Source organism: Spermophilus citellus, assembly GCF_964194105.1.
Source record: "Spermophilus citellus genome assembly, chromosome: 5".
NCBI lineage: Eukaryota > Metazoa > Chordata > Mammalia > Rodentia > Sciuridae > Spermophilus > Spermophilus citellus.
In genome coordinates, this window is record NC_138186.1 from 39,569,627 (window position 1) to 39,580,536 (window position 10,910).

The 10,910-nt window shown below is 34.2% G+C and overlaps 1 protein-coding gene across 1 annotated transcript; it reads left to right on the forward strand.

Moving 5' to 3' along the window:
* Positions 1–8,262: 8,262 nt before the first annotated feature.
* On the forward strand, positions 8,263–9,189 carry LOC308649035 (olfactory receptor 2J3-like; the record flags this gene model as incomplete). The annotated part of the gene is made up of 1 exon (XM_081294302.1): positions 8,263–9,189. One exon carries the CDS (start codon positions 8,263–8,265, stop codon positions 9,187–9,189), a length of 927 nt encoding a protein of 308 aa, XP_081150428.1.
* Positions 9,190–10,910: the final 1,721 nt, after the last annotated feature.

Sequence of the window (10,910 nt, forward strand, 5' to 3'; positions counted from 1 at the left end):
TTTTGATGTTTTTTTCAGCTTTTTTTAGAGCCTTGAGATGTAATATGAGATTATTTTTTGGTAGCTTTCTATTCTTTTGGTATATAAATTCAATGGTATAAGCTTTCCTCTTGGAACTACATTCATATTTTCCCAAAGATTTTCATATTTTGAATCACTATTCCTATATACTTCTAAGATTATTTCTCCCCTGATTTCTTCTACTATCCATTTGTTATGGTTTGTATGTGAAGTATCATCCATGTGAAGTGTTTTAGTTGAATATTATTGATTGTATTTTTTGTTTTGTGGAATCTTTAGCTAGTTTGTGTCTCAGTGATCTATCTAGTGGTAAGAGAGATGTGTTAAAGCCATCCAGTATTATTTTTTGTGGTCTATTGGATTCTTAATATTCAGAAGGATTTGATTGATATTCCTAGGTGCTCTTTTATTTGGGGCATAAATATTTAAGGTTATTATATCTTGTTGATTTATGATTTCCTTAAGTACTATTAATTGACACTCTTTGTCTCTTCTGATTATTTTTGGCTCAAGGTCAAATTTATCTGAAATAAGAATAGCTATCTCTTCTTGGTTATGAGTACCATTTGCATGCTTTGTTTTTTCCCTTTTGTTCTCTTTCAGTTTTCCTATGAGGTAAGTCTCTTGCAGACAACATACAGCTGGGTCTTGTTTTTTAATCCAGTCTGCCAACTATGTCTTTTGATTGAAGAGTTTAGACCCTTTATATTCAATGTTATTATTGAGAGATGATTTTTATTTCCTGCCATTTTGATTTATTTTTAATGTTTAAATTGGACTTTATTCTGTATTAATTATCTATTCTTTTAGTGTATTTCCTCTCTTTCTGTTTTTCATTTTTATTTCTTATTTTTTCTTCATAAAATATTTTATTGGGTATGACTTGTAGTACAGGTTTCTGGTTATGCATTATTTTAGCTTATGGTCATTATGGAAGGTTTTAATTTCATATAAAATTCTGCAGCTTAATGTTGCTGACTATAGTATTCTTTGTTGGCATCCATTTTCTTTCAAAGCTTGGTGTATACCAAGCCCTTTGGGGTTTTAGGGTCTGTGGAGAAATCAGTTGAGATCTGGAATGGTTTACCTCTAAATGTGACCAGACATTTTTTTCATTGCAGCTTTTAAGATTTTATCAAAACTATCCTTATCCTGTATGTTAAACATTTTCATTATAATGTGTCCCAGAGTGAATCTCTTATGATTATTTGGAAGCCCATATACTTCTAGTATTTAGATTTTCATCTCATTCTTAAGGTTTGGTAACTTTGCTGATATTTCATTGAAAAAATTGTGCATCCCCTTATCTTTTACTTCAGAGCCTTCATCTAACCCAGTGATTCTTAAATTTGGCTTCTTGATATAATCTCAGAATTTTTGAAGTTTCTGGTAGTTTTCTTTATGGTCAACTTTATTTTCTAGAGCCTTGAAATATAATATGAGATTATTTGTTTGGTATCTTTCTATTATTTTGGTATATGAATTCAATGATATAAACTTTTATCTTAGAACTACATTCATATTGTCCCAAAGATTTTCATATTTTGTGTCACTATTCCCATATACTTCTAAGATTATGATGATGATGATGATCTCTTAGCATATTTTCTTTATGGCCAACTTTATTTTCAGGATATGTACTTTGTCTTTGAGGCCTTGAAAAAATCTATGTTTAAAGTAATCTAAAATATTGGAGATGATTTCCACTGGATTTTTTTTTAGTAATTAGGATTTGAACTCAGCAGTGTTTAACCACTGAGCAATATCCTCAGGCCTTATTAACTTTTTATTTTAAAAGAGGGTCTTGCTAGTTACCTAGGGCCTCACTATGTTGTACAGGTTGGCTTTGAATTTGCAATACTCCTGCCTCAGACTTCTAAGCCACTGGGATTAGAGGTATGATCCACTGGGTCCAGCTGAATTTTTAGTTTGGTTTATTCAGTTTTTAATTTCCAGGATTTCTGTTTGGATCTTTAACATAATTTCTCTCCCTTTTTTATTGTGAATATTTTTACTTCCTGTATTTTCTTTCTAATTGTACTCCTTGCATTTTCTTTTAGCTCATAGTACATTTTAAATATGCACTTTCTTAATTCTTTCTCCAGTGTTCTTTCCACTTTGATGTTAATGTAGTTGGCTATGGAAGCATTTTGGGGGATGGCTTTTTCCCCCCTCTCTTTTTCATACTGTTTGTATGTCTACTGATATAACAGGATAGTTATCACATTTTATTTTAAGCAAGGTCTACTTTGTGAGCTTCTTTCTCTTAAGATCCATGGGTTGGGTGAATATCCAGATATCAATACTTTAACTCAGTGTGTGACCTCTGCTGATTCCAATATCAGTATCCCTTTAGGAGATGCCACTGAACCCTATTTGCTATAATCATTTCAGAGCCAAGCCTCATACTATTCAACCCTATGAGTATCAAAAAGCTTGGTAATGTTCTCCACAATTTCTCAAATACAAGTATAAGCTTGTAGTAAAGGTCTAGAATACATCAAAATTTAGTTATTAAATTCAGTGAACCTGCTAGAACATTAAATGAGGGCTAAAGTGGTGGGGGCTTTAGAACATTAAATGAGGGCTAAATAAAAAGAATAAAAAATAATTCACAATAAGATAGGAGACATGGATGGTGGCTATTTGAGGCAATAGCAGATAGTGCTAGAGGATGAATAGTGGCAAGAGGAGTTAGTATAAACTAGTTCTAGGAAAGTAAACATAGAAAGATTGATTCTAATTAATGTTATAAACTATTAGATGAAATACATGTACATTGGTTGAAAATACAATGTTGACTACTGAGGTAAAAGCTATCATTTATATTAAAAAAGAGTTACTTTTATAATCAAAGTTGACATTAGAGTTATTTATAGTAAACCATGCCAACTTTAAAAGAATTCTTGTTGAATCTTGGTTTGTATTTCATTAGGGTCTGGACATGTAGCAGATGTCCATCATTCTTTGGCTGTCGCTCTCTCCAGAGTTTTTGGGACACATGAGCCAATTCTCTAGTTGTTATGAATGATTGTTACAAACAGATTCAGGCCAGATTCTTAAGCAGTCAGTCCCAATGTAAGGGATTTCTGTTACTGACACTGTTGTTCTTGCCACACTTTAAATTTTTGTCTGCCTTTTCAAATGTTTTTAAGTGGCTGAACTTAGGAGATTTTCCCTGCCTTTTTTTTTTCTCTGTTGTCACTTCCTTCATCCTCCATTCTGTTTCAAATTTGGGGTAAGGAACCTTGCTGCTCCCCTCCCCTGACTCAGGCAATGGCAAGGCCCTACTGAGGTGGATGGTGCAAGGTGTCCATCCTCTGGAGGAGCATGTTATGTTTCTGGGAAGGCCTGGTTTGTTTTTGTATTCCTTTAATAAGTATAGTTGTAACTTCTCATATGACCATTAAATATGAAGGAAAAAACATGACTTTCCCAATTAATGCAACTACTTCTAAAGAATAAATCTATTTGCTCTAAATGCAATGATTCAGTTGTGGAACACAAATTGTTAATGTTTAATGAAAAACCTCTTGTAGGAAACAGTCAAGGAAGTTTTTTGAGAAATTAAATTAAAATCTAGAGAAGAAGAATTAATGTTAAGAAGACAGATTAGCGCTTAGTACTGGGCAACTTGTTCTTGTTCCTGTGCACAATGGTTTGTGCTCTTGCTCTTGTTTGATTAAAATTAGTAGCCTCTCTTTTCAAGTTAACCACTTGCCATAAGTGGCGCCGATTCTAGTCAGTAAGTCAAGAAAGAATAGTCAAGGTACAGGCCAATAGTCTGGGACATTTCTAACTATTATTAAAAGCTAACTAAGAAGAAACAGCTCAAAGCAAAACAATAACTGAAAGTAAAAATGCTTGCTTATGCATAAGCCAAGATACATTCTTCTTATCTAATTATAGCTAGTAATATTTTGTTTCTTTGAATAATGATTCCTGTTTTGTAATCACAAAATACTGTGAGTCTGCCAAAATGAAAAGTATATATGATTAACTTCACAAGTAAAAATTGGGATTCAGCAACTTAACTTTGGTGTCTGTGTTGTTTCTCCACCCCCTTTGGCTGACTCTTCACCATCCGTTCGTCTCCTGAGACCCCCTGTTGCAGGTGGACTCCAACAGAACCTCTGTGCTTATTTTCTACTCTGATAACTGAACTTCAAGTCTCTCCAGGTCTCAGACTTTTTCATATCAAGACTTGGAGCATTTATTTTGTCACCTACTTCTCAACTCTGCTTTTTCTTCACTGCCTCCTTTCTCTGTTCTGGGGAGTTTCTGTAATCACTCCCCTAGCTCATTTCCTCCATCTTCATTCCGCAAGTTTTTTAATGATAAGTAATTAGAATACCATTTGTATCTAGAGTTATATCAACAAAAGATACTTATATTGCTGTCCTTCAAATGTAGCCCTTAGTCTGATGAGAAAGTGGGAAAGAAATTTCTGGTGATTCAAGACAATGCATTTGCTTCCTGGTAAACACAGATTAAATCATTGTTCTAAGTAATGTTTGGATTACAGGTTCATGATTGGTGATCATAATTATACCCTGGTGGATAAAAGATTGCAGTAATCACACCAAAATAATCCCTGAGAAATGGTCCTATCAAGTATAATTCCTTCAAGAGCATTAATTGACTCTTTGGGACTTACAATCCCAATGGCCTCAATTGAGGAAAACACATCACATTTCTCATTTGTTTGTAAGGCCCCTATTGCTCTAAGGTAAGTGTCCATCCCCTGATACGCTGATGGCTCTGACGAATTTCTCCTTCTGGACACAAAAAATATGTTTAGTAGACTCAGGCCTCTCTTCTGAAGCAGTAATAATCTCAATTGTTATAAGATTTTGCTTTACTAAATTGGTATAGCAGATTGGAACTTAAGGTCTAAGTACTCATTTATGTTGCTGATTTCAAGAACAATCCTAGTGACCAGGCCCTTCACACTTGATGAGGGATAGATAGGGAAGACAACATACAGGGAATGTGGACAGACACAAGGAGGATGGAATTAAAAGGTGTTGCTCAGGTATCACTTAAGTACTAGGTAAGACTACGAAAGAATAATATGATCATGATTAAAATGTCAGCCAATGATAAAGGGATTGGGAAAAGCAACCTCTTTCCCTTTGACAGTGCTGAGTCCTATACATAGAATTTATCCTCAGATCACAAAGTTAACTTTTGATAAGGTCTTCATTTCATATTTTCTTAAAGGAGAAAATGAAATCATGAAATTTGTGCCTTTTCACTACTTGCAGCTGTTTTACTTCATATCTCTTTTTTTAATATGCTATAAAGTTAACTCATAGCTCCCACTTAGTTCTTGTTAATCCATTAGGTCATGGAGACAACTGTAGAAAAAAAAGGAGAAAATTGCAACTCCATCACAGGAAGTATAAGGCCTGGGAAAATATCTCTTTTAAATATCTTGGAAAATTTTTATCATTCCTCAACTGGCAGTGACCTCCAAGTGAAGGAATCTTCATGGTTTACTCTTTCATGTTGTTGTTTATTCAGCTATAGGTTTTAAGAAAAGTAATTTTTAAAATAGCATGACTGGCTATCCTGAAAGGGTGAATGGATTAGGATAACAGCCGGTTAGTGATTCTTTAACTTAACAATATCATTAAGAACTCTGAGGTCTGATTTGGTCTTGCAGTTTTGGTACCAAATAGTTCCTGATTTTACTATTTATATTCAATCCAGTAGGTGCTCCTGACATCTTTTACAAGAGTTGAATTTTTAAAATATGAGCATCTAAGAGACCCCAAACCAGGAAATCAGGAGTGGCTCTACTGTGATTTCTTTCTTTTCCTATCATAGTTACTTGGGAAGTGTGAGAGAAAAATAAAAGTCCATGTGAGGAGAACTGAAGGATGTGGCAAAATTGGAGAAGGGGAAGGATTCAGGGAGCAAAAGGGATATTTAAATCCTGGGTTAGTATGAATTGTCACAGTAACTATATAACAAAAAACAGTACTAATCTTTCTGATAAAAAAATTGAAAACTGACAGATTAAAAATATTCACTTAAGAGTCATAACTTTGTGGGGCTGGAGTTGTGGCACAGTGGTAGAGCATATGCCTGGCATGTGTGAGGTCCAGGGTTTGATCCTTAGCACCACATATAAATAATAAATAAAGTAAAAGATGCATTTACAACTAAAAACATTTTAAAGATTCATAACTTTGTGAAATGTAGTTTATTATTAGCAAAAACAAGATTCACTAGGTGCAGCATATTATGAAAAAAACCTATTTACCAGTTTCATTAAATATAAACAATTCTTCTTTAAATGAGAAATAAAAATATGTAAGAGTTAAAGTCTATGCTGAAGATTTAAATATTGTTTAAGTTTTTATCCTAGAGTAAAGTTATTCGTGTAGAAAACCTCCTCAGGCTCAGTGCTTCATATTTCTCAGCTTTGAGATGCACACACTCCCAACTCTGCTATCATCAGGTTCCTCTTCAGTGTCTTGCTCTTCATACCTTTATTTCATTTTAGGTTTTTTCACTGAATTTTTATCTTTCTAAAATTTTCTCTTTTTAATTTTTTTTTAGAGTAACACAATCTTCAGGAATCATTCTAACACTTTTTTTTTCTGGAATTAGGAGGTACTAGGAATTGAATCCAGGGCACTTAGCCACTGAGCCACATCTCCAGACCACCCACCTCCCACCCCTTTTATATTTTATTTAGAGACAGGCTCTTGATGAGTTGCTTAAGGCCTCACTAAGTTGCTGAAGTTGGCTTTGAACTTGTGATCCTCCTGCCTCAGCCTCCTGAATCACTTCGATTTAGAGGCCTGAGCTAATATGTCTGGTTATTCTAACACTCTTGTCTCCAGATTTCTAGCTTTTGTAAATGCTTAACATCATGAGTTGATGTGGATGTGACTATGTGCCATTTTGCTGCTATCTCAATTCAAAAATGCATTTTCATTTAGTGCTTTGAGTGGAAGTAATTGAATCAGCAGTAAGGCTCTTTTCAAAGTTCTATAAGTGTATCTAATTGAATCTAAATATAATTTACTCTGTGTAAGCATACTTGAATCACCACCAAATTTGATATTCTTCATCATGTATTTCATCCATATGTATGATTACCTGAATAGGAATTCAGTGATATAACCAGATAAGTGGCAGTAAACAAAATGCTGAAAACTAAAGTCACTTATTAATAAAAATGATTTGTTCCATGAAAATTGTCTTCCCTCAGTAGATCAGGCATTCTAATCTTCAATTACCATTACTCAGATATCTCTCTAAAATAAATGAAAAATAAATAGTTTAAAAGTTATGACATATAAAATCTAAAAACTGTTATTTCTTTATATAACTCTTTATTCAGTAATATTTCAAGCTGACATAAATAGAACAAAGCACTACATTTTTCTTTTAACCAGACTACATTTTCATATGACCATTTTGTTTTACCTTTAGCTTTCTATCTTATTTTCTGTTATCTACTGATCAACTGTCTATCCATTTATCTGCCTATCAGTCTATGATATATAATCTCCATTGGAGTACTTGGAAGATGTGGTATTTACTGCTAAATACTTCACTGGTTATTATCTAAGAAAAAGGGCAGTATTTTACATAATTTCTGTATGGATATCAAATTCAGTAAATTAATTAAGGTGATAATATTATCTAATTGCTAGTGCATATTCAGATTTCCCCAGTTGTGTTAATAATGTTAATAGTTATTTTTTCAAGTATAGGGCCACCTATTGAGATATCCTGCCTTGTTTGTATTTTTTAATTTGGACCACTTCCTCATTCTCATTGCCATCATTGACCTTGACAATTTAAAGGTTACAGACTATATGTTTAGTTTCAGTTCGTGTTTGGGTTATGTGTCTTCATTATTAGAAATAAGCTCTGTATTTTTGGGTAGTAAGATCTCTGAAATTACACTGTATCCTGTTCAGAGAATCACATAAGAAGCCAGATACCGTTAGCTTGTCTTAAAACTGGTGACGTTGACAAGTGTCATGTTGTTATAAGGGTGTCCTCCATGTCCTTCCACTTTTTACTTTGTAATTAGCAAGTTTTTTTTTTTTGTGTGTGTGTGTGAGGAAATAATTTAGACCTTCTAAATACCTTCTTCATATATCCTTCTGGTTCTTGAACCATGTCTTTATGGTGTGTGTGTGTGTGTGTGTGTGTGTGTGTGTGTGTGTGTGTGTGTTTATGTGACTGTTTTTTGCAGGTAACATAAAACAAATGATGATGGAAAAATTCAATGGTACTTCTGAAGACTACTTCATTCTATTGGGTTTTTCTAATTGGCCTCACCTGGAAGTAGTTCTTTTTGTGTTGATCTTGATATTCTACCTGATGACACTGATAGGCAACATGTTCATCATCGTCTTGTCTTACCTGGATTCCCATCTTCATACTCCAATGTACTTCTTCCTCTCAAATCTCTCTTTTCTGGATCTCTGCTACACTACCAGCTCTCTCCCACAACTGCTCGTGAACCTGTGGGGCCCAGAGAAAACCATTTCTTATGCTGGTTGCATGGTTCAACTTTACTTTGTCCTTGCCTTAGGAGCCACAGAGTGTATTCTGTTGGTGGTGATGTCCTATGACCGTTATGCAGCTGTGTGTAGACCCTTGCATTACACTGTCCTCATGCACCCTGGATTCTGCCACTTGCTTGCTGTGGCTTCTTGGGTATGTGGTTTTACCAACTCAGCAGTTCATTCTCTCTTTATCCTCTGGGTACCCCTCTGTGGAAATCGACAAGTGGATCACTTCTTCTGTGAAGTACCAGCACTCCTGCAATTATCCTGTTTTGACACTCGTGCTAATGAGTTGACTCTCATGGTCACCAGCTCTATTTTTGTTCTTGTACCTCTTATCCTCATTTTCACCTCCTATGGTGCCATTGCTCGGGCAGTACTGAGGATGCAGTCAACTACTGGACTTCAGAAAGTCTTCAGGACATGTGGAGCCCATCTTATGGTGGTCTCCCTCTTTTTCATTCCAGTCATGTGCATATATCTTCAACCATCAACTGAAAATTCTCAAGACCGAGGCAAGTTCATTGCTCTGTTTTATACTGTTGTCACACCTAGCCTGAATCCAATGATCTATACCCTCCGAAACAAAGATGTAAAAGAGGCAGTTAAGAGACTAATGGGGTGAGAATAACCTGTATGACTCTGACATTCATAGTGTAATGGTGCATCTCTTCACCAATGGTTCATCCACCCATCCATTCAGCCACTTTACTCACTCAACACTTATTGAACAACTACTCTTACAGAGTTCTTCCTAACATACATTATTAAAACATAATCTACCTAAATAGCATTCAATTCTGGAGAACAAAGCCATGTAAATCAAGACCAAATATCAACAGTGATATTTCCATATTGCAATCCAAATGAATTCAAAGTCTTTTTAAATTAAAATTATTCAGAAATTTCTTGTAACTATTGATGTAATAGCAGTTCATAATTTTAACGCAAAGTCAATGTGCTCAATTGAAATCATCTTTACAATATTTCTTTTAATTTCTTACCTTTTAGGCAGAATACTTTGTTTGTATATTTAGTTTAGGTATACACATATCAAAATACATTAACTGTTTCTCTCCATTACTATTCTTTGTTGCATATAGCAATGATTTGAATATGATTTTAGTGTGTCACTATAGATTTCTGAAGTTGGAAGAGATTACTGTACTTCTTATGGAACTCTGATTGCCCATTCCTGTGAAAGCTGTCAGACAAAAGGAAGCCTGGCCCCAAATTTCTATGCTTGTCATGTCACATTATCTTTCCCATTCTCATATAATGGACTATCACAATGTCAAGCCCTCACCAAAACTGATCTCTGACATTGCACTGCTCTTGAGCCTTCAAAACTTTAAAATAAATAAACCTCTTTTTGTTTATAAGTCCCTAACTTCAGGAATATTTTTATAGAAACCGAACATGGACTAATATACATGGTGAATATAAGGAGGAAATCAGGTCCAAATTCTTTCATATCTTTTTATTAATAATAAGAATATAAATTTTACAAGTTGTAACTAGATGAATCTGAAGTAATATAGTCAAATGGATCATTTAACATTCTTTTTTTTTCAAGAAGTAAGACTTGAGTTGGAGGTGGATACATTTGGAAACTGTGACATATAGCTGGTCAAATAATAGTCATCACAGGCTAGGAACAGCTAGGTAGAGGAAATTCTTGGAACACCTGCATATCCTGTTGTAGAGAATATGTGAGACAATTCAGAACTGGACTCTGAAATTTACTTGACACCAATGGATATTTCAAATAATTGTTGGAAAACACTGGAACATTTTTAAGATTAAAAGCCATTGCATGGAAAGTTATTTTTTAAATCTTGGTCTAATTTGAGTATTAATGTCTAAGAAGAACATTATGAAAGTTACCTTCATATTTTCCAAATAAAGAAATGTATTTTAATAACAGAAAATTTTGCAAACTTTATTATTATTAACAAAATCCATTTAAGAGTATTTCCTATATGTCACTCTTTCAGTCTAAGTTATATTAACTGGAGTAGAATAATGGGTAAATGAAAATTTGATATAAATAACAGCTTGGCAATGCTTGAATCTTATCTGAGAGTCAAATGCGAGCTGTAATTTTGAGAGGCTTTTAAAATTAATCTAATATTGATAAAGTTCTTCATAATTATCATTCTAATTTACATTCCCAACAGCACTTACACTATTTCCATTTCTTCACATGCTCACTGATACTTTCTTTTGCCTTTTTCATGATAAACATAATAACAGAGTGAATTGTGAGATGTGAAGTGACACCTACCATGGTGGCCTGGTTCTTTGCCCACTGGAAATAGGGGCCACAGGCACAAGCCTGCTTGT